Source organism: Elgaria multicarinata, chromosome 4 (genome assembly GCF_023053635.1).
Source record: "Elgaria multicarinata webbii isolate HBS135686 ecotype San Diego chromosome 4, rElgMul1.1.pri, whole genome shotgun sequence".
NCBI lineage: Eukaryota > Metazoa > Chordata > Lepidosauria > Squamata > Anguidae > Elgaria > Elgaria multicarinata.
In genome coordinates this window covers 62,538,952-62,566,238 of record NC_086174.1, presented here as the reverse complement: position 1 = coordinate 62,566,238, position 27,287 = coordinate 62,538,952, and the positions used below count along the sequence as shown (strand labels likewise).

Here is a 27,287-nt window from a genome sequence, read left to right as displayed (position 1 = left end):
AGAAATAACTCAGAAACGTTCGACCAACCGCCTACTACGAGCGGGTTTGTCAAAGGCGCGACGACGAGGCTTTTCCTCTCTAGATGACGTCACTAAGCGCGACACACGTGATAAAAGAAACAGGAAGGAATGGAGGTAAATGCCTAGAGATAGGAAGTGGAGAGTCGTCCCCTCTTCTGCAAGTTGTTTTTGTTGAGTCTTAAGCAAAGGCGTAATGCGTCTATATAGACCAGCCTTCCCTAACCTGGTGCCTTCCAGATGTGTTGGAATACAAGCCCCATAATCAAGCATATGGGGATTGTAGTCAACACATTTGGAGGGCACCAGGTTGGGAAAGGCTGGTATGGACTTTCAATTTAATGCCGGCTTTGGGGTGGGTTTGGGGTGGAAACTGAACTAGTGTTTTACGGTCGTTGCAGACTGAAGTGCGTTTTTGTGAGGTGTGTAGACGAGGAGTCTGGAATTCTAAAACAATTACCGACAGAAAGTAATGGGAGTAGGGGGCATATATAAGAATCCACTGAGACCTTTTAAAATAACTACTTCACACAACCCTAATTGTAGGAAAGTTGCGTTGCAGTCAGCTTTTCAGAAGTGACTTCCAGAGAAACAAATAATTGTACTGATGAGATTCGTACTTCAAAAAAAAAAAAATGCATACAAATCATGATGCACTCCCAGAAGCATAGTTTAGAAACGCAGGCTCTGTGACAGCACTTGACAAAATCAGTACTGGTCTTGAACGGGTTAGTTACTGTTTGTCTTATTCTTTTGATTTTTTATTCTGTGATTTCAGTGAATTTGTACTGTAATTACATCGTTTATTGATGGATTCAAATGGAGTAATGTTGATATGCACTCAGTAAAAACTGAGGAGATAACCATTCTTACAGCCTTTATTAGTGAGTTGTTCTAAGCAACTCTCAATTACATCCCCCTTCTAATATGTGGAGATCACAATTTGAAGTGGTTGTAAACCCACCCATTTCAGCGTGAACACATTGACACCTGCAGTGTTGGGATCACTGGAGGTTGTGGTAAGCCATTCTTTCAGCCTCAGCCCCACCTCCAATTTCCAATATTGGATATCGTAATACATTGGTTTCATTATACAGTTGTTGTTGTTGTTAGCTGCTATCTCTCAGATTTAATCCCTTCCTGCAGGTTATATTTTTAAAAAAGTGACTGCAGTGTGTGTGTTTGAGTGTGATACTTTCACATGAAGTTAGAAAGAATATAAATGGTGTCTGCTTGTACCTTTTTTGTGGTGGTGGTGGTAGCTAGTCACACCAAAAGATGATCTAATTGCCAGGATAAGACAGAATTTTCTTTTACTTTTGGTCTACAGATAAAATGGAGTAAAGGAAGGGAGTGACTTTACTCATATTTTTAAAACGTATATTTATAACACTGATAATATACAGTAGATCAACTTTCTCCAACCTGATGCCCTCCAGATGTTTTGGATTACAACTCCCAAAATGTTTGACTATTGGCCATACTGGCTGGGACTGATGAGAGTTGAAGACTAAAACATAGAGGACACTGGTTGAGGAAGGTTTGAAGTAGATGGTGGTAGTGCCTGTTGAAGTCAATACATGTGAGAGCTACAGTAGTTACATTACATTACTTATATTGTTTTCCCTTCTTCTGGTCACTATTTTTCACTTCATTTCAGGTGTTGCTAGTTGATCCAGTCTCTACTTGCCTTTCCCCTACAGTGCACTATATGGTTTGTGAAGCTGGATTTGAGATAAAATCAAACTGTGCTATTAGTAGCATTGTATCTGGCAATGGTGACCTATATTGGGGAACAATCACAGAACATGTACAGTATGGAGAACCAGGTCTGTTTGTTTTAAATGGCACATTTATTGATTAGGTAAGGCTGCAATCCTAAGCACACTTTCTTGGGAGTAAGTCCTATTGAATGCATTGGGACCAACTTCTGAGTAAATATGTAATCACATTTGTCAAATTCAGGAGAATTAATTCTTAAACCTCCTCCAATTAGTTGGGGTGACAGAGCATCACCAGATGAGGGTTTTATAGCAAGCTCATTACTGGCCACTTAAGGATTTCACAGGTCCTTTTGATGACAACATGTTATCCGTGACAAAATAAGACCCAGAAAATCTGTTGTTTTTTAATTGAAGCAAAATTTGCCACCATTTCCTGCTGTGTGCAGGAAAAGTAGTGCAATAAAAACACCCACTGAATTGACCACTTGGTCATTGCTGCTTCCTCTTCTTCCCATGTGAAGAAAGAGGAAGCTGCTCATCCCTATTGTGGGACAGATAAGCGAAGGTAGGGAAATGCGATTCCCCCACCACCACTATCAGATAACGCTCACAAACTTTCCCCAAGTGCACTTTACATTGCAGAATTTACACAGAGGTAGACCTGCAACACAGTCCTCCCAAGACATATTTGGGTTCTGTCATCTGCACAATGATCACAAATTTTAGATTTACCACATACTGTTATCTTTCTAGAAACTCACACCTAGGGCATAAAATATCCCCAGAATTTATCGATTTTGCATTGGGATGTCTTTATGCCCAAAACGCACACAATGGCATGAGGTATAAAAATATCCCATGGGTTTTTCTGAAGAAAACTTGTCTAGGGAAGTAAGCATAATACTATGAGGGACAGTAGGTTGGTGCAAGCCATGCGATTTCACTGGGGAGAACATTTACATCAGAAGGGAAAGGTTTTTTTAATGGGGTTAGAAAAACGCCCCACCCAACAAAAAAGCATTAGTTTTTAATAATGATGAAGTCTTCCCTAAAGTTGAATGTTTATTATACTTTTCTAATATTTTGGGTTGAAAGCACACTTCATATGAAACCACAGACATATTTGAGGATGTAGGGCATTTCACCTCTTCAGGATACATTGGAAAATGGCTTGGGGTAATAAAATGACCCTAAAACACATTTGTGTATACTTTAATCTAGGTACAATGAACAAATATTATATGTCACTCTTTTATCCATATTTTTGGCTTAGAAAAAGAAGTGTGCTCACTATCCTTTAATTGTTTTAGGGAGAAACACTTCTTTTGGAACATGATGTTAATACTTTATAGAATATGGGGTAATTGGTAACTGATTCTCCGCTTGACTAGACATTATTTTCTTCTTTTTAAGATCAAACTTTGGATTATGTAGGAAGTGTGAGATCTTTAGGTCCTTTATGTGAATCTGTTCATTTGCATTTACAATCCCTTACCATGGAACAATTTGAAGACCAGTGTTTGATGTGGTTCCAATGGACAAACTGCTCAGAGGTAGGAAAATAAATTTTGTTTGAACAGAAAGTGAAAATGGTGTGGAACTTGATCTATGTAACGAATATAGTTGTTATATTGCCATCATTGTACATGGCACTTTGCAGGGTAACATAAGCAAAAAAAGGACAGGGTGCTTTACAACTGAAATTTCAACAGTGGGGAAGGTAACAAACAGAGGGGGCTTGTCTTGACGAAGGGTTTGCCCCAGGGTGGATTCACAATAGTGGCAGGTCATCTACATGATGCAGCCACCAATGCAAAGCCATCTGGGGGCAAACCCCAGAAACTCCGCTGAAAAAAAGTCGGTCACTTACCCTGACTTTTTTGTCTGTGGAGGCGTGTCACAGCTGATGGCACCCCCTGATTAGTCACCAATGCCGAAGAGGTGTGGAGGTATTATTTGATGGGAGGCTTGCATCCCGCCAGACGCTGCTCCTGTCTCTTTCCCCTGCCTGCCTGCCAGCAGCTGGCATTGCTAAATGTTCCCCTATTTCTTTCCATTTAAAAAAAGAAAAAAGACTGAGAGAACAACAAAAAAGGGAAATGAAGGAGGGGAAAATGTGTGCTTGTGTCCCTCCCCTGCCCAGCCAATGGTGACCAATCGGGTCGCCATTGGCTGGGGCACGCCTCTGCCGCAGCTCCAAAGTAAAGTGACAGACGGCAGATGCCATCGTCACCTCACTCCAACTGGGAAAAGTCATGGTAAGTACACAACTTTTAAAAATCAGAGCATGAGGGGGATGCCCTGGGAAGGCTCCGTGATGGAGGCTGTGTCATATAACTGATCCGCTGCCCCTGCAGATCCACCCCAGGGCAAACCTGTCGTAAAGATATACCCCAGGTTGGCTGCAGTTGCAGGGAAGAAAAAATACCGATGTAATGTCAGCATCTCCTACATAAACATTTTGTATTTATGCAGCAGTGTTTGAGAAGACAGTGGTACATTTCTGCCTTTCAAACAGTGTGATGTTTTCTAAACTTACTTTTGGTATTTAATGACGGATCAAATCCAGAAAGGCCTCATGACCGCCACCTTCTGGGGGAAAAAATCACAACTAATTCTTAAAATCAAGCATAAATGCCAACAAACCTAAAAATTTTAAGTTGGAGAACAGGCTCCAGAGAAAAGCTTTCAACCCCCAAAGTTCTGGAGCTGATTAATAATAATAAAAAAAGCTCTTTTCTGTACTATGTAACAGTCCTGGAGAAAATGATCTATAGTTTTGTTCATTCCACAACCTCACAAAGAGCAGAATCAGATTCTTCCAAAACAAGCAGACTGCTACACAAATCTATTGCTACAGACTGCTACATAAATGTTCACTGAAGACCCAGAACATAGCAGTGTACTGAATCCGACCATGTTCGTCAAAAATCCAAAAGTCATCCAGAGCTGGACTGAAGGGGAAAAAAACGTTTTCCAAACAACTGATAGCTGGGTAAACATTTCCTCCTTACACTCAGAAAGGTGTGCTTTTAAAGTAGAATAATAATTGCTTTCCCTAATGGAACCCATCACCTATTAATTTTGAAGTGTAGCTTTTCAAAGGACTAGTAGTTCTTTTACATCTCTGCATGGGGAGTGACGCTATCATCCATTTGCCCCTGATGCAGAGATGTGGAACAATTACTTCCGCTCCCACTGGAAAGGCTGATTCGAAGGAATGAAAGACAGCAAACCATGCAGAGAAACAGTGGTCACCCTCCTCTGTGTGTGCAAAACTTGTGCATAATAAGTCACTAACAATTACAAATCATAACAAATTTAAATAGATATGCAAAAAGGCTAAATGTCTCACATTAATAAAAAAAATACAGTGAGATAAATCCACTAAGATTAAACAATCATATTAAGGCCTAGCTTACTAAGGCTGTACCTAGTAGCAGAATGTTGGACAGATGGACTTTTGGTCCATTCCAAGTCTGGTTTGCTGATGTAGAAGGCACTGCATGTGATGGTTACTTGTTCTCAGTGTGAACTACTGTATTTCTTCGATTCTAAGGCGCACCCCATTTTAGAGATGTTTATATGGGGGGGAAATATTCTGCCATGCATGGGGAGCGGATTGCAGGCAGGTAAGGGAAGAGATGTGGGTGGGGGCCAATTGGGGAGCACGTGCACGGGCCCGGAGGCTTTACCAGCTGCCACCACTTCTTGCAGGGAGCGGGAGGGGGTCGTTCGCGAGGCGCAGCTGCGAGTCCCGGAGCGCATCCTGCCCGCTCCCCGGCCCAGCAACTCACCTCCCGGGCGTCGCCTCCGTCTTCCCGGTGGCCGGCACTGCTGCTCCTCCTCTGCTGCACAGAACCAGCAGCCACAAGAAGCCGGCGGCGCCCGCCCGCCCGCCTCACACAACCCTCCGCGAGCCCTGCAGCGCCCGCCCGTCCGCCCCGGCCCCATGCGCAAGGCGAGGCGCGCGCCAGGCCCAACCCGAACGGAGCCGCATAGCCATGCCCACTAGGCCCAACCGAGCCGGCTGTGCTCGTGGTGCGGCAGGCGGGGCCCGCTTAGTGCTCGGAGCTCTGTTGGTGTGTGTGTGAGCCCGGTTAGCTCTGGGGAGCACAAATAGGCCCAGGGCAGCCGCGGATCGTCGCTGAGGCCCCCAATCAGGCCAAGCACATTCCCCAGCCTACTTGGTGAGTGCAGAGCTGCTTAGGTGCTCAACAAGCCCTTGAGCCGCCTGGGCATCGAGAGCAGGGTGGAGGGATAACAGCGCACTTTGCAGGTGATTCTAAGACGCCATCGATTCTAAGGCGCAGCCCGTTTTTAGAGATGTTTATATTGGGGGAAAAGTGCGTCTTAGAATCGAAGAAATACGGTAAGTAAAGGTGGCCTGCTTGCTCTAGTAGGTAGGGGAGGAGGGCAAGTGAGAGGACCAAGGGAGGGACAGGAAGGAGAAGTAGCCACTGGATTGTCTCCTGCAATCCATTAACTCCTGCAATCCCTCTAACTATTAAAAGGAAATGTGGGGCCCTTCCACACGCCGTACTGAAGGCTCATGCATGTGCCCCAAGTACGACCCCAAAACGATAGTGTGCACTACAGCCAGAAGAGACGGAGGAGGAGGAGGTGGCTAGGACGCGCCCAGATTCCCCAGCCGCCGCCCCGCCGGCCTCCTGCTGCCTGGGTAAGAGCGACCCGGGTTGGAGAGCTCGGCGGAGGCGGAAGCTGAGCTCTCCGACCCGGGTCACTCTTACCCAGGCAGCAGGAGGCCGGCGGGGAGGCGGCGCGCCCAGATTCCCCAGCCACCTCCTCCTCCGTCTCTTCTGGCTGTAGTGCACACTATCGTTTTGGGGTCGTACTTGGGGCGCATGCATGCGCCTTCAGTACGGCGTGTGGAAGGGCCCATGGCATCACCACATTGCCAGCTAACAGCCCTACTCATGAGCTGTGTAGATTAAACAAGGATTTTAAGTACAATGGCACATTTCTTCGTGGAAGGGAGGAGGCTCCTTCCTTTCACAATATGTAAAATGGTAATCAAGGAATATTTGTGAAATTTTGTTCTAGCCCAGATTATGTTTGTATGTTTATTTGACTGCTCTGTTCTTTTACTGTAAATGCCTTGGAAAAAGTGACCCACATGCCTGCCCTTGATTTTCCTGTCTTCCAAACTGCAGATATTTCTTGAACTGTTTGATACTGTAAAGAGTCCACATGCTACAGCAATTGCACTCGGCTTAATGAAGCTTACGTCATGTTTGGAACGAGCCTTGGGTGATGTAAGTGCTAAAACCTTAGACTCTGCCAAGTCTTAGGTTAGCAAGGTCTTTTTGTGCTTTAAAAACCCATCTTTCACTTCCTCATCTAATAATCAGAAGGTCGCAGGTTGAATATAATTACCAGCAGCTTTCCACTTTGTGGCAATGTAGTTAGTGGTTTGCTTACAAATTGTGAGTAGTTTGCTTACAGGAATGAATGTAAAAGGAAGTGAGGCTGCAACTTGTTCTCTGTGTGTGGAGGGCCTCCCACCATGCCAGATGCACAGCAAGGTGACTATGGCACAGTAATTGGGGCCCTCTGCTTCTCCCGCTGGTGCATACAGCTTTCATGGGGCCTTCCAGGACTAGGACTAAGTGCCACACAGGGTGGGGGTGGGGCCTGTGCCATTTGCTGCCTCAGGAAGGAGGGAGGAGGATCATCAGCAGTAGCAGCAGCTCAGAAGCTACGGGCCAACGCGCTGCATAAGGTTGGGAAGGAGGTCGTATGCTGGGCAGGTCTTTTGTTCTTCACTGCACCACTCTTGCCATGCTTCAATAGATGCTATTATTGCTGCATGGGAAGAGAGGGGATGGGGGGTTACCTATGTGGGGAGTCTCCATGATCAGAGAGCAGATTGCAGCCCAAGTAATTGGATCAATTAGGTCAAATGTGGGGAATTAAATTCAGCGGGGGGGGGGATGGCCCCCAGCCCTCCATGGGCCAAATTAGGAGGCATGGCCACACCTCTTAACATCAGTTCCTGGCCAACATGCTGGGTGGATGATCCATCCGGAGAGTTGGCCAGGACCTGCCTTCACTGCACATGATGATTCTCCCATTGTGCTAAAGGTCGCATGCAGCAAAACTGCCCCATCTGAACTGGGAGCCACTGGCTCGACAGGAGACACTTCGGCCAAGCAGCACCCTCCCCCAATGGGCGGACTTAATCATTACATAATAAAGGGCTTAAATGCTATATAAGGCAACTCCCATCTCCATTAAAGCAGCCCCATCTTCTTAATTTTAAAATATTAAAATTCGATGGCTGATACTGAAGTTTTTTCTTGTTCCTTTCCTGCTGTTATGGTTTAATACTCTGAATACTAAGATAGACTTTTCTTGTTAGGCAAAAGCTCAACATCGTTCTATTCCACACATAGCAAAATGATTCTTGCCGTAGTTCACTCTTTTCACAGTGCCATCCCATAACCAACAGTGACTGTTGCCTTTGTGTTGGACTGTCAGTTTGTCAGGAAATAACGATTTTGAGCTGCATTGTAAAATTCATTCAGTAAAGGTTCACAGGGTTTGAATGCTGGTGTGTGGAATAACATCCAGAAAATATAGACTTTTATTGCTTATGGAAAATCCCTGTATAGGTCATCAAGAACTCCATTTTGATTAACTGTCAGCAGGGCATGGAAAACCGAGAGCTGTGATCTCTGGTTTGTAGATTTGTAATGATTCTGCTGGGGAGCGACATACCACATATGTGGAAAGTCTTCAGTCAAGTACTGTTTAATGGTCCATTGAATTTGGGCAGACGATGATATTTTAAGTCAATGTTGTCATTGTTCTTTCCTTGAATTTTGCTGAAGTATTTTGTCGACTTCCTTATCCAAATATTGGCTAGGATAAGCCTTTTGACTTTTTCCCTTTGAGCAGCAAACCTCCATGACATATCACAAACTGCCTTCAAATCTCTCCTCAGGTTCAAAGCGGGATTGCCATGTGGCGGCATGGGTAGGGGGCAGCTGCCGTTCTCTGGCTCTGAAGCCCTCTCGCATTTATGAAACCAGTTGTGTGATTCTTTCTCTCCAGGCCATGGTCTTCTGGTATGACTAAGGCAGCATTGCTTCTTATCCACTCCTACCCGCTGCAAGTTGTGAGCTGGGCAAAGCTAGTCCGGTTTTGCTGCCTTACACCTCATATACATCCTTACTTGGAAATAAGTCCCACTGATTTCAATGGGATTTATTCCCTCATATAAGTGGGCACAGGAACACACCTTAGGCAGAAGCACCACCCATGTCTTCTTAATGCTTTGAATCTTGGACTGGTGCTAAAGACATGTAGGTATGATCTGAACTACTTCATAGCTTCTTGCCTGGAGGATAGGATTAAAGCTTCAACCACTTTCATTTTTTTGGTTGCCTTTGCTTTAAATTATTTTTTTAAGAAGTAAACTGATTTTGCTGCAAGTTTTGAGAGGAAATTAAAATATATTGTTTTGATTCCTAGGTATTCTTATTACTTGGCAAAGATTGTCCTTTTCTCCTAAGAGACTTGCTTGCATCTCAGGAACTTGCTACAATCTTTGGGCAATCAGTGGTGAGTGCCTGGATGTTGAAATGCATATGGCTTTTATTTTTATTCACAAGGCTTTTATTTTTATCCAGTGGCTGATTTTCAGCAATATCAAAATCCCTAGGGCTTAGAAAACTATTCTATGCACAGGACGTCACAAATTGTGATGAGGTTTGGTAGCCAGCCATGGTTTCTAATAGCCAGTGAGGCTTGGCTTTTGCACCTCATGCCCAGTAAGGATGCTTTACAGGGTAGGTCCTGTAGGCACTCTCTCTCTCTCTCTCTCTCTCTCTCTCTCTCTCTCTCTCTCTCTGTGTGTGTGTGTGTGTGTGTGTGTGTGTGTGTTCATAGCAACCTCTCTGCTCCAGTCCATGACACTGATGCTATGTCAATGTTTAAATGTTTCCTAAAGTAATTATCCGTTTTTAAAAAATTAGATGGATGTTCTCAGAGTGTTCATTGGATCTCCAAGGGGTCTAAATCTTCGTAATATTTTGTGGCATGGATTTGCATCTCCTCAAGAAATTCCTATAAAGTAAGGCTGCAAGTTAAATCAATTTTGTTTGGGGTTGTTGTTTTTCTTTCTTACCAGTCCCAGTAGGGATAGCAAAACAGTTGGACTAGGAGAAGTGTTCAAAGGGGTTGCTCGTATCCCATCAAAGCTTAACTGAGCACAATAGCAGACTTGGGGCAGTGTCCAGTGCTGCTGCATTGAGCGACATATTGCCTGGAATACTAGAAGTAATACACAGCCATAGCCTTTTAATAGCCTCTGCATGGGTTATAGTTCTAATTTTATTGTATATTATATTTTCCCTAGGTATTTCTCTATGCTGCTTTATTTAACAGCAGGATTGGGGCAACTGCTAAAGGATTACCTTCTGCAAACACAGTCCACTTTTATTCATCGACCTTTTGTATCTTTCACTAACCTGAAAGAGCTACATATTTTTCCAGGTAAGTATGTTGTGGCTTACCATTTATAGTGGTTTAATCTAATGTACTATGCTGCTTGAGGGTTTTCCCCTGTTTTTCTTTTAAGAAGTTTGCCCAAATATAGAGACTGCCATCTTTATGGGCTGCCCATCAACAAATAGTCTTGGGTAGCTTACCAACCAAAAAGCAAAATAAAATACAAGAGTGGGATAAAAAATGCTTCAAAGAAATGAATTACTTTAATAAATAATTTTGCCATAGTCCCTATGCAAACTTACTTGGGCAAAAGTTTCATTGAACTTACTGGACTGAATACCACAAGGAATGATGGAATTCATATTTCTGATTGGTGATCTGGACCAAAAGGTTTGTAATATCCACCCACCTAATAATATGTGCACTTTGAAACAACTTCTTCAAATGTGATGAAGCATTGCACAGCAATGCCTGTACCTTTCTGCTGTTCCGTAGATCTTAATCATGAAATGTTGTCGTTGGCTGAAGAATTAGCAGTCAAATCAAACATTGTATTAAGAACCATGTTGCCATTTTGGATTACTGCACTAACATCATTCAGACAATCCAGGTAACCGCTATAACTTTTTTCCAGTTGCAACACAGATTTAACTATATTAGGATCCAGGGCATCCTCTGTTTTTTTACAGGGTTCATTTGCCACACCTGGTAATGAAATTTGTTCTGTATGAATTATAAATACCCTGCCAGATAAGCCGCTAGAGAAGTCTGTCCTTTGCCAGCAAAAAGACGAGAGAGCGCTCTACACCTTTGAATGGCCCTCTTGTAAATACACTACGTTGTATTTACATCCATAAACCATCGTAGAGAGGTGATAAATTAACATTGTTAAACGTTCTACAGATGGATTTCCCGTTTCTCCTGTTGGTGCTTGTATATTTTGACTTTTAATCTCTCAATTTTAACTCTATTTTGTTGTCGTTGTTTTTAACTGTGTTTTATTGTTCATTTGTTCTGACATGCTGGCTGTTTGCCGTAATAAACCTGATTGATTGATTGATCTACATTGATCTTTAGTTCAGCCCAGTGTTGCCTGTGGACTTTGGAATGCAGAATCACAGGGGTTCCCCTTCTCTAAACTGCCGTTTGTTTGCCTCATGGCTCTTAAGGGGAGCATGACGCCTTCAACCTATGAAAGTCCAACTCTGTGCATGTTTCCTCAGAAGCAAGTCGCATTGTGTTCATTGCTATTTACTGTCTATGAAAGGTCTGCACAGGATTGCAGCCTGACTGTATAACCCTATGCGTGCTTACTCAGAAGCAAATGCTATTGAGTTCAATGGGACTTACTCCCAAGTGAGCGTGTATTGGATTGCTTGCAAGAATAAGAAAAGGCATGCTGTTATGTTGGAAAGCCTTCTGCAGAGCGAATAAGTGAATTGAAATAGCTGATCGTGTTTTAAAGGTTTTCTTGGGAGTTACAAAGAAAGCAGTAAGAGCAAGTTAGGCAGGGCAAGCAGACAGAACAAGGGTAGAAGAGGGAGTGGATTGTACAAGCACAATCATACTCTATGGATGAAACCTCCACAAGTGCTCAAATTATGCCACTTAGGTACTGGCTGGACTGCAGGATTTTCTTATTACATTGTTGAGTTTTCTGTTACCAGTGCAATTGGCCCATTTGCATTTGATTAAATTCCCCGAGAAAGGAATAGGCAATGTATGTTTTTTTTCCTCCTCTTTATCTGCACACATTGAGCTATACACTATATGTACCTGTCTTCTCCTTGTAATGTGATGAAATTTAAATTCCATGAATTATACTTTTTTTCAGGGAGGGGCATCTTCTAAAATACTAGGATACTCAGTGTGTAGGAAGTGTGCAAATCCTGGCCCTTCATGTTTTTTTTTAAATGTAATATTGCCTTGAGGTGGGAGAGTGGAAATGAGTAAACATTGCTGTTGAGATTTTCTCTCTCTCCCACTGCTTATTATTTCCACTCCTAGGATCTTTAGTTCAAACTGGGTGTCAGGAGATCCGGGTTCTAGTCCCAAATCGGCTATGGAAACCCACTGGATGACTTTGGGCCAGTCACAGACTCTCAGCCCAACCTACTTTACAGGGTTGTTGTTGTGAGGATAGAAATGGAGAGGAGGAGGATTGTGTACGCTGCCTTGGGTTCCTTGGAGGAAAAAAGGTGGGATATAAATGGAATTAATGAAAGAAAGAAATATGAGACTACAATACCACACATATGAGGCCTAATCTTAATTAAAAGAATGAAAAAAACAAACCAGTTTTTAATGAAAAAGGAAAACTGTGTAGTAGAAATCTTATTGTATTATATTTTCAGGTATGCAGACTGCAGTATACTGTTACTTCCTCAGCTGGAAAGTGGACTTCGATTGCTTTTCACAAAAGTTAATAACTGTCCGAGCAGACTAATGACAGCTGAGGTAAAAAAAAGAAAAAGTTTTTGGTCACTTATCTCTAGTCACATTTAGCTTATAGTATATAACAAGCCAGTTCAGAGGTGCATTTTCCAGCTTGCTAACCCATACTTTAGCGTTCAGAAATACATTGTGCTCAAAGCAGTTCACAAAAACAAATAGAATAAGGCTATCAGTGCCTACTAACCATGATCACTATGTATTGCCTGCATTATCAGGGGCCGTATGCCTCTGTATACCAGTTGCTGGGAGCACAAGTAGGAGGGTGCTGTTGCAATTATGTTGTGCTTGTGGACTTACCATGGGCATTTGCTCCAATGCTGTGCAAACAAAATACTGGACTAGACTGGACTTTGGTCTGATCCAGCATGGCTCTTCTTATGTTCATCTTGGGACTGTGTGCTCTCCCCTCCCTCTGCTTCCTAGGAACATAGGAAGCTGCCTTATACTGAGTCAGACCAATGGTCCATCTAGCCAAATATCGTCAACCTTGATAGGCAGCAGCTCTCTAGGGCTTCAAGCAGGAGTTTTCCTCCCATACCTGGAGATGCTGTGGATTGAACGTGGTGCGTGTTAGTTTTAATGTCAGCTTACTAACTAGGATCTTAAAATACACTGAGGTTTTCCCCCATGGGAAAAAACCATACAGGTATCATATGAAAATAAGCATTGTAGAGCAAATTGTAGCCCTTGTAGAGCAAATATCAACTCAGAGCAGGTTGGTGAACTGCTGTATTTGGTTCATAATCTATGCTGAAGGCTAGAAAATGCTTGGAGTCAGGATGGAATGCAGCTGGAGAATCAACACTGCTGAGCCATTTCTCTCATTTTTGTGGCAGTGGCCAGATGGCTATAGATTTGAGGTTCTATTGTGCGCTCCCTATTAAGGGAGAAATTAATAGCGCCATCCAACACTGGAGCAAGCTGTTCTGTCCCCAACAAATATTGGGGGGTTAACAGTGTAGTGTTACCATTTTACTGTAGTTGTTGGGGTAGAAAGTTTTTATTGGTTAAAGCAGAATTCCAGCTTAACAGTAGCTGACCACTTCACTACCTACTAGTAAATATAATTTCAGTATTTATATAAAATATTATTATTATTATTATTCACTACCTACTAGTAAATATAATTTCAGTATTTATATAAATTATTATTATTATTATTATTATTATTATTATTATTTATTCTATTATATTTTCCCCTTAGACATGAAGCATTACAGATAGTAATGTCTTTCTTTTCTATTCCTAGTCGTCTTCTCTATACACCACTTTTGATGAGGTAAGTTAACTATGTGTCTCTTAGGAGTATTTGCTACAATACTATTGTTGGTCACTTCTTTCAAACTTTCACATGCTAATTATAAAATTGAGATGTAGACAAAATGAAGGCTGCCATTCTTGGAACATACACGCACGTGCACACACACACACACACACACACACACACACACAAAATATATATCCATTATAAAATTTTATACTAATATAATCGGATGAGAATCATCTGAGGGGGAGAATGGAAAAGCATTTCACCAACAGGTGGAAGGAGATGAAAATCCTAGTACTGAAATTGCGAGCCTCCTTTTTACCAGTCCTGATTTTTTTTCCCTGAATAATGATGCGCAATTAAGTCTAAGTAACTGGATTAGATATTTATAGGATCTGACTATCTCTAGTTCTGAAATACATTGCGTCAATTCATGCCCATCAGCTGTGTGTGCACGCAATGGGTAATAGGCATTGTTAATGCCTTAAAGAAGAATCTGTGGCCTTGAAAAGGGCTGTGGTAGGGCTACTATTAAAGACATCTCCTTTAGATCAGGCTTACTTGAACAACTTTTGGCCAGTCTCCAACATACAGTTCTTAGACAAGGCCCTTGAACGGGTAGTGGTGGCTCAAATCAAGATATTTCTCTATGAGATTGATCACTAGGATCCTCTTCAGTCTCGCTTCTGACCTTGACTTCCTTGGTTGCTCCAATGGATGACCTTTACCAACAAATGGATGGGGGTCCACATCCCTGTAGGTTCACCCAGATCGCTCAGCAGCTTTCGATATCGTAAAATTTGTGGTATCCTTCTGCAAGGATTCAATTGGGCGGCATCATTTTGCCATGCCTCTGGTCATTCATGGATGGCACAGTCTCAGAAGGCAGTGTTGGGGTAGTGTTGGTGCCCTTGGTGCCTGGCCTTGTAGGGTTTCGCAAGGTTCCATTACTATTTCATTATTATTTATTACATTTCTATCCATTACTATTTTCATCATATCACCTAGGTATGGGGGAACAATCTGAAACGTAATCTAGATAGAAAGAGTTATGATTGTTGTAACATCAGCTTTATAAGTTGTCTTGAATGGGTAGTGCCCCTCCTTCGGCCATAGCCAACATTGGAACGACCTAATACTAGTAAAACAATGTAGCAAAGGAAGTAATAGTTTTGCCTTTATGCTTCCGGTGAATTAAAGTGTATGCCTTTGACTTTGAAATGTTGTATTTGGAGTATTTGGAGCTATTGGCATTAATCTCTCTTTCTCTTTCTTGCCCCATATAGATGCTAGCAAAACAACTGAGAAATGAAGAAATCAATCAGCTTCCTTTAGTTCTTGGTGAATCAGCAATAGTAAGACCGTGGATTTCATTTCTTTAAATTTGAATTGGGAGTGCTGTATCCTTCTAGGTCTGAAAATCCTATACAGCTTACCTCTGACTAGGCATGAATAGGATTGCACTGTAGGTGCTTCATAATAAGGCCATTTGCTTTTATACTGTCAATGCTTGGCTCTTTATTCAGAGACAGTTTCATAGTGCCTACAGTATAAGCAAATCCTCAAATACTGTTGTAGTAAAATATTTAAAAATAACTTGCATTCTCTTTGAAATAAGGAGTTGTTGTGGACTAAATATCTGTAGCACTGACAAGTATTGGGCAGGTTTTTTTAAAAAAAAATTAGAACGTTTTTAATATGGACTTAAAATGGTAATAAGAAAAGCAACAATGTTGTTAGAGTTGTCATCTTTGCTATTTTAAAACTATTCAACTGATATTTTTGTTTGTTGCTTCCTAACAATTTTTTTAAAAAAATAGTTTTGCAAGAAACTATTTTAAGTATGTGCACATGCAAATAAACTGGCACAAGCGAGCAATGTCTCTTGGAGACATGGCAGCTCTTAAACAATGAGGACTAACGAGCTCTCACAAAGCTAGTTGTGGAGCAGATTTTGCATGGTCAACTAATGTCAGAAACATAAATGCCATTTGGACTTGATTTTTACAGAAAAACAGCAAATAAATATTTTCTCTGGCTTTATCCCCCTCCCTCATGTTACTCGTTTTCAGTTGGATCCAAAGGTGCCTTTCTGAATGCAAAAGGCATCTTGCACTCATAGAAGGGTGGGTTTATACCTTGCACTACAGAGAAAATTGAAATTAAGTCCAGAGATAATGGGTTGGCTCCAATGGTGCCCTTGTGCAGGTGGCCCAGGCCCACTGGCCCCAGTGCACAGGCAACCCCGTGACCGCCCCTTCCAGAAACAAGTGTTTCCGCTCATTTTGGTGCTTGCCTCCAAAAACGCTGCATTGTGGCCACCAGTGGTAAGGGCTGTGCACCACCGCCCATTGCGGGGCCAGCTACACACGAGCTGACCATTTCAGGACACCATGGGGTAGTGCCCAAAGTTCTCCTAGCACAAGAAGCAGTATATTATACCACTCTCTGAACGTTTGTGGAAGTATTTGCAGAATGGTGCTAGCAACTCTTTCCTTTCTACCTAGGTTTCTTTAGATTCCTATATTTTTCATTATCCTTTTGTTGTTGTTGTTGTTAACTATGTAGAATGTTATTTTGTAAAATTCTAGATGTCTATTCCCTTATAGATATTTAACACTGCTCTGAAAATAAATGAGGGGAAAAGTTATCAATGATCAGTCTAATGTAGAAATAATAGGGGAAAAGAGGCTCCTGTATCCATGTACAGCATGAAGGTTTGTCGTACACTAGGGATGAATGACATTCTAACTTGTTGTAGACTGCAATCCAAAAAAGGAACAAACGTATGAAAGAGAGAGCCCCGTACGTAGGCAGAGTTTTGCTTGCTGCTTTTGCCACATTAGTTTTCATGACTTAAAATGCAAGCTGCTATTCATTTTAAAAAGGGAGTTTGGGTGCTTCCAGAAGGAGGGCTCCTATTGCTGCCAATCAAAAGGCATTGGGCAGCTCTTCAGTCTGTCCCTCCTTAGGGCACAATCCTATGCATGTTTAGACAGAAAAAACTCCAGCGTGCCCCAACTAACCATTCTAGGTGGGGCATGTTGAGAGTTACAGGACCTTTTTCTGTCCAAACATGCATAGGATTGCGCCTTTATTGGATTTGCTGTGGTAAGAAGAAAAAATGGAAGAAGCAGTGGGAGGGTTGCAAATGATGTCTGTGTTGAGTTATGGCTTTAGAAGCTGATTAGTTATGGCACAGACTGGGTTTCTGGCACATAACCTTTTGTGTTAAGTCTCTGTCTGGGCCTTCCAGAGACTAGCAGAGATTACAGCGGTTCTCAGCCAAGTTAGCAAAGACGTGAATTAAGACAGAGATTTATGTAGGTTAAAATAAACCTTTTAGTGGCAAATAAATATATAATTTAGTTATGGCAGTACAGATACAAATACTTACAAACGGTCAGTCAATACAACTCACATCAAGTTGGGTAAGGGACATGGAAGTTATACTGTACATGAAAACACATTTACTTTTATAGACAACCTGTACAATGGTGCAACTCCTTGCAACCCTTAATTAAAGACAATCAGTTAGACAATTATTCAATTATGACACTCAATGTCCAGGTGTAGAGTTGACCTTTAAGTTTCTGCTGAGTCTTCTGTTCTTCCAGATCCTCAGCAATTAACAAAGCACTGGAAAACATAACCAGGATCCATTCCAGGATCCAACAGTCTGGACACCCTGTAAAATCCCATGCATTAAACAGGGAGATGGGTCAATAAAAGCCCCATCTGGAAGCATCCCCTCTTTTGTCTGCTGCAGCACAGTTAGCAAGCGGAGCTCCAAGTTAGGTTTTCTGTCCTTTCTTAGAAGTATAACTATAAACATCTCAAAACTTCACAGCTGATAAAAACTAACAGTAATCGGGAAAGAGAGTTCTTGTCTTCTTCACACATTTCTGTAGGAATTTCTTTGGGATTTCTTGAACCACCAAGAAGGACCACGCGTTAGAGATCATCTGAGCCACGGAGAGTGCAACTTAAATGATTTCCCAAGAGAAATAGCACATTCAGTTCTTGCATTTTCCATTACGCTTTTGTGCAGATTTTCCAAGGATGATCTTGCTGCCATCAAGGTAGGGAATGGTTTGGGTTCATTAACACCAACTTACTTTAAAACCGTGCTTCTTTAGTTTTCAGATCCAAATCATTTTGTATTTGGGGAATATATTATATCTCCCTATCATGTACTATATCTGTATGTTTTATAGTGTTCTCTTTTATAGACACAGTGACCAGGCTTTTAGACCCCCCGCCATTCCCATCACAGCCTCTTATACCCCCTGAAAGATTACTTCTGAATGCCAGCGGACCATCTTGAATAGTACTCAACAGTCCCTTTGTGTGCATATGCATCCATACCTTTGATGCATGCATAGTGCTGTTTGGATTGTGGCCAATGTGCTGCCCTGTTGGCCATGACCCAGGGATGCTTGAGAAATCTGCAGCAGAATCAGATGAGTTCGGATTTCTATGTCTCCAACCCACGGATTCCACAGCAGATCAACTTTTCCCAAATTGCACGGACTCCATGGACTTGTGGACCATTTTTTGTTTTACTTTCCTGGGGTTTTTTTTAGTAGTAGGAAAATACATAAAATTAAAAAGAAAAAACCCACCATCTGAAAATGTGTGCTGCTGATTTAGAGTGGAGGGAAGGGTTAAGACTGTCTCCCTTAACCCTATTGCTCTGATCAAAGTTTGCCTTCCCCCACCACAGCTACTTTAAATTTTAATAATTTATTTAAAATGTTTTAAATAAAATAAATAATAAATGTAACAATCTGGAAATCCAATCATGGACCTGCTGCATCATGCCTATTTGACCACAAGAATTTTAATCCACATATGAAGGTTTCCCATGTTGCAAATCACTTATCTATGTGTGTAAGTTCCATCAAAATCAATAACATTACATTACATATTTATTTTTGGACTTGTTTTCCTGTAATAATCATGTGTAACCCAGTCCCCCTACTAATCTTTATAGGATTACTTGCATAACTGTTTGCAGAAGAAAGATTTAAATGTATTTACATTTGTATATTTATTGTAATTCCTTTTTAAACCAGGAACACGCATTGCTAGAACCACTGATGAGCTGTGCAAATTGCTATTGTTCCCAGTTTCATCCGGTAGCCCAACTTAAGAAACAGGTATGTAGCTCTTTTTCATTGCTGTTGTCCAATAGTAAGTTTGTCCCACAAAGCTTTTAAATACTTGAGCTGCGAAACGACAGCCACAGTTGCACACTTTAAAGTCTTGTTGATGTGAATGAGAGAGTCAGTCATGGGCATATGCAAGAAACCCCAACATGTTAAATGACTTTCTGACAGAATCCTAAGAATTCCATTGAAAATTATAGACCTCCGGAGAAGTTTAATCAGGAATGGATTAATATTACTTGTGACTTCAGGTTGGTAAGATTTGATAAGAGTCATTACCAAATCAAAATATCAGCTTAGATCCTAAAGACAACAACTTTAATAATGGCCACAGAATTCAGCTTTCCCATCTCTCCTCGCTGCAGCCCCCAGCACCATCTGAAAAGCCAGTCATGAGAGTGGTATGAAATATGGTACGGGGTGGGTTGGGTGTCAGTAGGAATTGTAGCCCTCTCCTTGCACAAAATGAAATGCCTTCCCACTCACATTAGAGAGGTTCGCCCACATTATACTCTTTCTGGCATAAGGTGAGACCTTTTTATTTTCCCAGTATTTTAGCAATTTACTATCCTAAAGCTCCATCCGATGAGTGTTTTACTGGGCACTTGAGAATTACTCACATGATGTCGTCTGCCTCTCTCGCGTCTTCCGCCCCCTTCTGGCCATTATTACGCCACAAAATAACCCAGAGAAATTCTGGTTGCTGCCCTCTCCTACCGGACTGAATGGGGCTTATTACTTCCTGTTTTCAGGAAGCGACATGGGAGCTGCGACAGAAAAAGCAACGGGAGCCACACATTTGACTAGATGTGATGGAGCTTCTAGTCTTTTAACTCTGCTATTTTAATCTACTTTTTAAACCTCTGTTTTAAGTCTCTGCATTGCTACTTGGTTTTATTCCAGTTGTACTTTTGAATTGTGGTTTTAAGTTTTCATACTATATTTTATGCTGTACTTGTGGCTTTAAATTTTTGTGAACTGCCCGGAGAGCTTCAGCTATTGGACGGTATGGAAACGAAATCAATCAATAAATAATAATTAGACGCCCTTTGGATCCAAGCTGTTGTATGATAAGGCTCTTAAATAACACAGTTAATGAAAGTAAGATGAATAGTCTGGTTTCTATATAGGTTTATTTTCGCTTTCTAGGTACTGAAGTGTATAAAAAGCATCAATTCATGGTCTGATCTTCCTGTAGTGCCCGAAGAGCAAGTTCAAGAAGTTACAGAGTAATGCCTTTCACCTCTTCCTTTTCGGGGTTGGAGGTGGGGGGTGAAACGGGGTGAAAAATTCAATATGTCTAAGTTTGCTTGCAAGCCTTTCAATTTCACATAATTCTAGACACAGCCTTCCTTAACAGGGGAATGTAAATTGGCAAATTTGCACTTCCTGAACCTAAACACCAGCCAGAATGCATTTAAGATTGCAAAATCTATACTTTTCTACTGTTTGTGATGCAGTTTGCAAAAAAACACCCACCAAATAAACACCCAACAATTTCTATGTTTGAAACAGTGTGCACAAAGAATGTGTACGTGCTTATAAAACTGTATGTATTTTGAAAAATGTGCACTAAGACTTCAAAGTGCTTGGGAAAACTGTGCACATTTGAAAAACAGCACACATAAATGTCTACATTTGAAAAAAAATGAAAAATACATGCAAATGTTGGTGCTGGGTGTTGCTAAGATATAGTAATGGGTTTAGAGAAATTAGTACTGTAGACTTACTATTCAATGGCTCGTTTATATTCTAAGTAAAACATCATTAAAAACTCTTGAATAAAATTCTGAAAGCTTTAATATCTTAGGTTTTTTTGTTTTTGCTTTGGTTTTAAAGGTCTGCAAAAGATACTGGCGATATTCCTTGTATTTTTTTGACTGCTGATATTTTTTCTCAACTACAACCCTACTTGTCTCAGAATATCAAACATTTAGGTGATCCTGTGAACAACCTACTGACAGAGAAGTAAGTTCTGTAACATTTCATCTGTTCTTTGTCAAATCTGAAAATACACTTTAGTACTATGACTTACAATTTTTGAGGTGCTCTGAAGTTCCATTTCTCTTAAACGTGGAAGCTGTCTCATGAGAATGTAAGTTTGAGTGATAATGCCTGCATTCATATGCAATGTTCTCCAGTCCTCCAAATAATGGCCTGGAGGATTGAGAGCAAACTGTGTGCACACACCCTTCCTCCTCCTCTCTCACATCACACACTCAGTTTAATAGAACATTTTTTGTCAACTGAACTGGCAGAGTGTGGTTTGAGTGATCTCTCCAAACCAGGATTGTAACTTATGGTTTGGGTGGTGTGGTGTCAAGAATATTATGTCTGAATTCAGCCAGTGGCTGCATGATGTAATATTATGAAAACAAGCCTAGCTTCCCCCTGCCCCTGCCTAATGTGCCCCCTTCCTTTCAGCATGGCTACAAGAAGGTCAGAAGCTTCTATTTCTGTCTTAGAATAACTGTAGTTTAGTGTTTTGCCATAACTGTAAATTGTGGTTAATCTTAACTGGCTAGAAATAACAAACCAGCTTCATGAACTGTGATTTCATAGAAACATAGAATAGCAGAGTTGGAAGGGGCCCAAAAGGCCATCAAGTCCAATCCTCTGCTCAATGCAGGAATCCACCTTAAAGCATACCTGGCAGATAGTTGTCCAGCTGCCTCTCGAATGCCTGTAGTGTGTGCCTCTTGAAGTTGGTGTGCTTCCACTAAACACAGCATTGGTCCAAATCAGCCCACAGTGTGATTCCTGACCTAGAGGCTGCCTTCATGGCGACGCTTTAATCCTGGTCTGCCGTTAAACCCCGCGGTTTCATTGTTGCGGGGTGGCTCCTCATGATACAGACTGCTGGAGGGAGCACGGGGTTTTTCAGCAGCCATCCGAGTATCTGCCTCCTTTGGCTTCCAGCGACCAATCAGCTGTCGCCATCCACCCGGACAGCCCCCTGGCTCGATGCCAGAGCAAGGTCACCTGGTGCAAGGGCCTTGCTCTGAAGAAAAAAGTGGGGGTAAGTCCCAGACTTTTCTAAAGCGATGCATCATCTCTTTGTCCCGCGGTGGCTGCGAATCTGCGGCTGCATCATATAATCAATGCAGCACTGATTCACAGCCACCACTGGGCAAAGACAATGTCTAGACAGCCCCCACCCCACCCCAGATACTAAAGAATATAATGGTAACCTTAAAATACACACACCTTAAAATGCACACACCTTCTTGGTTAAATCAGTCAGCTTTCTCCCAGGTTTCTATATCATTTGAACCTAAAACGATATATTTCTAGTTCTGGTGATGATTATCACCTAAAACAATGCAGAAGAAACACTTTGCCCTTTAAACAGATGTAGTTTGCCCTAACAGCAATCTAATTCCAATACAGTCAGGTTGAACATATTTATTTATATTTTGCTGCAGTTTTAAAAACACTGAAGGAAGAAGTGATATTTTGTGCCTTTCAGGTTACTGACCGAACTGTGTAGCAAGCACATTCGCATCCTTTTCTGCCCACGATCTGTCCTGGAAATTGTTGCAGTACTTCGTCAGATAAGCTCCCAGTGCCATCATGTATCATGTCAAGTCATTTCTGCTTGTGAAACTAGATATAAGCATTGGGTAGACAAGTCACTACGATCACGCCAGCGGCATAACTATCTGCGCATGAGAAGGAGGTGGGGATTGTTTTACTTTTAAAGGAACAAGAATTAACATGAATTCTAAATAAATTGTTTTTTTAAATAAATCATTTATGAAACAAATCTCAAGTATTACACAAAGGTACATATACATAACATGATGTATCCAGCCTATGGATTTTATGGTTCCTGGAAGAACATCTCAGGGACATAGGATTTTTCTGATTCCCCTTCCTGAAACCGTAGACACTGCTATGCCTTCAGGCAGAGGACTGCACGATCTGATCTCTCCTCCTGCCCTTTGGCAGCTGCTGCAGAAAGAATCACAGTGCCTTCTTTCCAAGGTCAGGAAAGTGACCTCGGTTGACCTCATAAAGGTCAAAAAGGGGACATTCCAGTAGGCAGGAAGTGGAGAGGCCAAGATCTGCAACATCCTGTGTCTTCTCCAAGCCTAGTCTTGCCACAAGCAGTATGACTCCTCTAAACAGGCTCAGAGGCCCATCTAGGCTCCTCCCATCCCACCAGCAACAGCCTGGCAGAATATAGGAATCTCAGAAACCTCTGAGATCATAGGCTTCCGTCTATCGGTTGGCAACCCAAGAAGGTTGCACCCTTTGTTACACAATTCTCAGGAAAAGTCTCATGAAATTGAAATCAGTGGAACTTAAATGTGTGCTGTAGTCATTAGAGTGTCGGAGTGCAACTGGGGACACCCAGGTTCAAATCCCCACTCATCCATGACTCTCACCGGGTGACCTTGGGGCACTTGTCATCTCTTAGCCTAACCTACCTCTCAGGGTTGCTGTCAGGATAATATGTGGAGAAGGACCATCATCTTGATCTCCTGGGAGGAAAGTTGGAATATCAACTTGCCCCATTGGTTTAATGGGACTGAAATGCAACTAGCTTAGTCTGGCTTCATACCCAATATGTATAACACTTGCGCGCGCGCACACACACACACATAGAGTAGTAAATGAAGCTTGCATTGTGCTAGCATAGCTCTGTGTTCTGACTGCTACTGAAAGTACCTCTTATCCTGAAACTAAGTTTGAAGAGGCTCCAGAACTCTCACAACCCAACGTTCCATCATATGTGCACATGGTTGGCTCTGTGGTAAAATGCTGGCCACTATTCTGAGGATGAATGCCACATATTTTGAGTGTAAGTTGCAAATTACATCCAATATTCAGACTTTTCCTAGTAATCGGGGTGTCTTGGGCTTGTGTATATATCAAATTTTGGTTTTCTAGCTAGTGTGGGAACTCAGCCATATTTGGTGCACATTAAGCTCCTGGTTTCCTGGGAAATATGTACAAATGTCCCTAATAATCATGGTGTGATGGGCTAGACATGTAGTAAATTTAATTAGGAATTTGACTCTGCCAGTAAATAAAGGCTCCAAATGAGACATCATATCCTGGTGCTGTGTTATAAGCCACAATATTCTGTTTTCATTGTAGGGTAGCAGATAGGCTGACAGAAATATTTAGTGTAATGGCAGGAGCTAAATGGATACAAGCCAGCATGGATATGAGGGGGAGACAAAGAGTTTTCCAGATGGAAAACAGTGAAAGTCTCTTCCTGGCAGAAAGTCTTGAGCCACTTCCTCTAGACCAACATAACTTTAGCTCAGCCCGTTTATGTTTTTCTTAATTTAGATGTATGGGTTTATCATTGTTTCTAAGATTTTTTTGTTCCCATTTCTTTTCTTCTAGTATTAAATTTCTTTCTCCAGTCTTGCAACTAATTTTAATCTTGATTACTCTGGAGTTAATCAATATTCACACTGTCTGTGAAAAGAATGCCTCTGAATATCAACAGTACCTCAAGTGAGTATGTTTTAAGTGCAAGCAAAAACATGTGAAGGTGCTGCTTTCATCCACTGATTATCATCCAGCTGATCATCCCGAATGATTTATTGATCAGCCACAAGATGATGAATGACCTGAAGATGTTCTTCAGTACACCTCTTAATATGCCATCAATATCCATGTACTATCTATCAATCTAAAATTATTTTGAGGCCACCTTTAAGGATTGAACCCTCACAAGGTAGCATATAAGATAAAAAAAAGTGGATACAGTTAAAAAGGTCCATAAAACTATTTCAATAACATCCATAAACACAGAGATTACCAATTAAAATCAATAAAAGCAAAACTTACCAATAAATACAACAGCCCAAATTTAAGGGAAGGCTGGCGAAAACAAGTAGGTCTTCGGAGCATTCCTGATGTTCCATGTTCAGCCCTCGTCTAAGGTCGCAAGCTTAAGCTCACTTACTAGTAAGTAAGCTCCATTTCATTCATTTCATTTCTAAACTGCCCAATGGCCGAGGCTCTCTGGGCAGTTCAAAACAATTCATAAAAATAAATACAAAAAACTACAGCATTATAAACATAATCCAACATCATAATAAAACACAGTCTAATTGTTTTTTTAAAAGTGGGACCAACTTCTGAGTAAACATTCAAAGGAATGTATTGTACATGCTGTCTTTCGCCAGCTGCGCAAGAGATGGGATCATTGCCCTTCCAGGGTTTTGAAAAACCAGCTATTTACAAACTGTTTTTAATTGGTTTTGGAAATTCTTTTTGATCAAACAATATTCTCATTATTGTTTTCCTTTTCCTCCTCTTCCACAGGTTTCTAAAGGTGATCTTGCAATATACTGAGAACTTGGTGAGCTACACAAGCCTGGAAAAGAATAAATGGGATGAAACCATGGAACTCACACATAAAGGCTTGCTAAAAATCAGAACGTTCTTAGGGAAGCAGCTAACACTTGTGCAGTCAGCGGAGTAAAGACTATAATCCTCATCAGACCTTTTATTGGTTTGTTCAGTGGACATTTCTCTGTGTTTTTGCTTGCTTGTTTGTTTTTAAGATCAAAATTGGCAGGTTCTGTGTGTGTGAGAATCAATAACATCTACTGGTGTGTTTTCTCCATTAGGATGAATAACCACATTTTCTGAGCAAAACATAGAACAGTCAGTGCTGAGAATCAGCTTAAATGTTCTTTTATCACAACACACTGCTCATTTGATCTAAAGGTTTTTATAATATTTTAATGTATTCTTAGAGGAACTTAAGTTAAGAAGTAAACAATTCCCCTATTAAAATACACTAATTCTGTATTATTTTTCATTTCATCTGATTGAGATGGTTCAATTGGGAGAAGTAAGGTGCCCATACAAGCTGAAGATGCCATCCACTGTTCCTCAAAACCTCCATAAAGAAGTACTTTAAGTACACTGGATTACAATTGTTCCATTAAAATGGGTGGGTTACCCCTAATCCTATATATATTTATGTGGATGTAAGTCCAATAGATAGCAGTAAAATCTCTACCTAATACATGTGCTTGAGATGTCCATTGATTTCAGTAGTTGTTGTTGGTTATTCGTTCAGTCTCTTCCGACTCTTTGTGACTTCATGGACCAGCCCACACCAGAGCTTTCTGTCGGCCCGTCACCACCCCTAGCTCCCCCAAGGTCAAGTCTGTCACCTCCAGAATATCATCCATCCATCTTGCCCTTGGTCGCCCCCTCTTCTTTTTGCCGTCCACTTTCCCTAGCATCAGCCTCTTCTCCAAGAATCTACTCTTTGATTCACCCGGTTAGTTTACTTGTAATACAGATAACATTTCATATACATACACTAATTTTTTATAGAAGCATTAAGATTCTTGAGCATCTAATGTCTCGTAAGCCCTATTCAGGCATTATACATCTTAGTAATATTTAATGTGTGAGGAGGGAGACACTTTAGCCCTGCTTGCTCACACATTTCTGTCACCCCTTTCTCGTGGAGGGCCACACTCAGAATTCTAAAGCAGATAAAAACTACACCCCACTCAAACTAGCACTACAAAACAAAGACCAAACACGACTGTGGCGTTACACCCCACAAGTCAGTTCCCAGATGTATGTCTGCAGTTTGTAAGTCTGTGGGTTTTAGAATGTTAGCCAAGTGGGCAGAGTTAGAATGTCTTGGGAGGGGGGAGGAGTGATATATAAGGGAAGGACTGAGGGGATTGGGGGGGACTTGTTAGGTACTCTTAGAGTCTTTAATGCTCTCTGTGTTTAGAGTACTTAAGTTCTAGTAAATTTGAGGGTGAGTGTAGAGAGTGGTGTCTTTGGAGTGTGGTGTGCACGTAGTTGATGTGTATTAATCAATACTGATAATAAAGAAAGTTCAAGAGTGATTGTGTGAGAAAAAGGAAAGTGTGTATGTGAATGAATGAAAGGATTGTATGAAAGGTTTCAAAAAGGTTTTTAAATGGTTTATTTGAAACAAAGCTTGTGTACTTTTGAAAATAAATTTTAATTATTTTGTTTTTAACTACCACAAAAATCCCACGTGTCTGTTTGGCATTTATCATTTGAAATGTACACATTTAGCACCCACTCTGACAACCATTCACCTCAGCACATATAACTCACAGTGTTTTATTTTATATATATGAAAATCCTTCTCCATTTTAACCCCTTTCTCCACATAGTTTGGAGGAAGGTGGTTTTTATCCCTTG

General features: G+C 41.3%; 1 protein-coding gene across 2 annotated transcripts; it reads left to right on the top strand.

Annotated features, from left to right (window-relative positions):
* Positions 1–23: 23 nt before the first annotated feature.
* On the top strand, positions 24–25,587 carry ERMARD (ER membrane associated RNA degradation). Of its 2 annotated transcripts, XM_063124419.1 has the most exons (18): positions 24–135; positions 1,679–1,847; positions 3,156–3,295; positions 6,917–7,018; positions 9,240–9,329; positions 9,743–9,840; positions 10,126–10,262; positions 10,713–10,827; positions 12,572–12,674; positions 13,921–13,950; positions 15,225–15,293; positions 17,850–18,020; positions 19,017–19,100; positions 20,259–20,338; positions 20,949–21,077; positions 22,579–22,788; positions 24,471–24,584; positions 25,401–25,587. In XM_063124419.1, the coding sequence occupies exons 1-18, from the start codon at positions 130–132 to the stop codon at positions 25,558–25,560; spliced, it is 2,007 nt and encodes a 668-aa protein (XP_062980489.1). In that variant the 5' UTR covers positions 24–129; the 3' UTR covers positions 25,561–25,587. The 2 variants fall into 2 exon arrangements, with proteins under 2 accessions (XP_062980489.1, XP_062980490.1); XM_063124420.1 differs by lacking the exons at positions 1,679–1,847; positions 3,156–3,295 and having other exon boundaries at positions 118–135.
* The last annotated feature ends 1,700 nt before the right edge of the window (positions 25,588–27,287 follow it).

Coding starts and splice junctions, on each gene's coding strand:
- ERMARD (XM_063124419.1), top strand. Junction 9,330..9,742: donor CAATCTTTGGGCAATCAGTG/GTGAGTGCCTGG, acceptor TTAAAAAATTAG/ATGGATGTTCTCAGAGTGTT. Junction 15,294..17,849: donor TTCTTGGTGAATCAGCAATA/GTAAGACCGTGG, acceptor ACATTTCTGTAG/GAATTTCTTTGGGATTTCTT.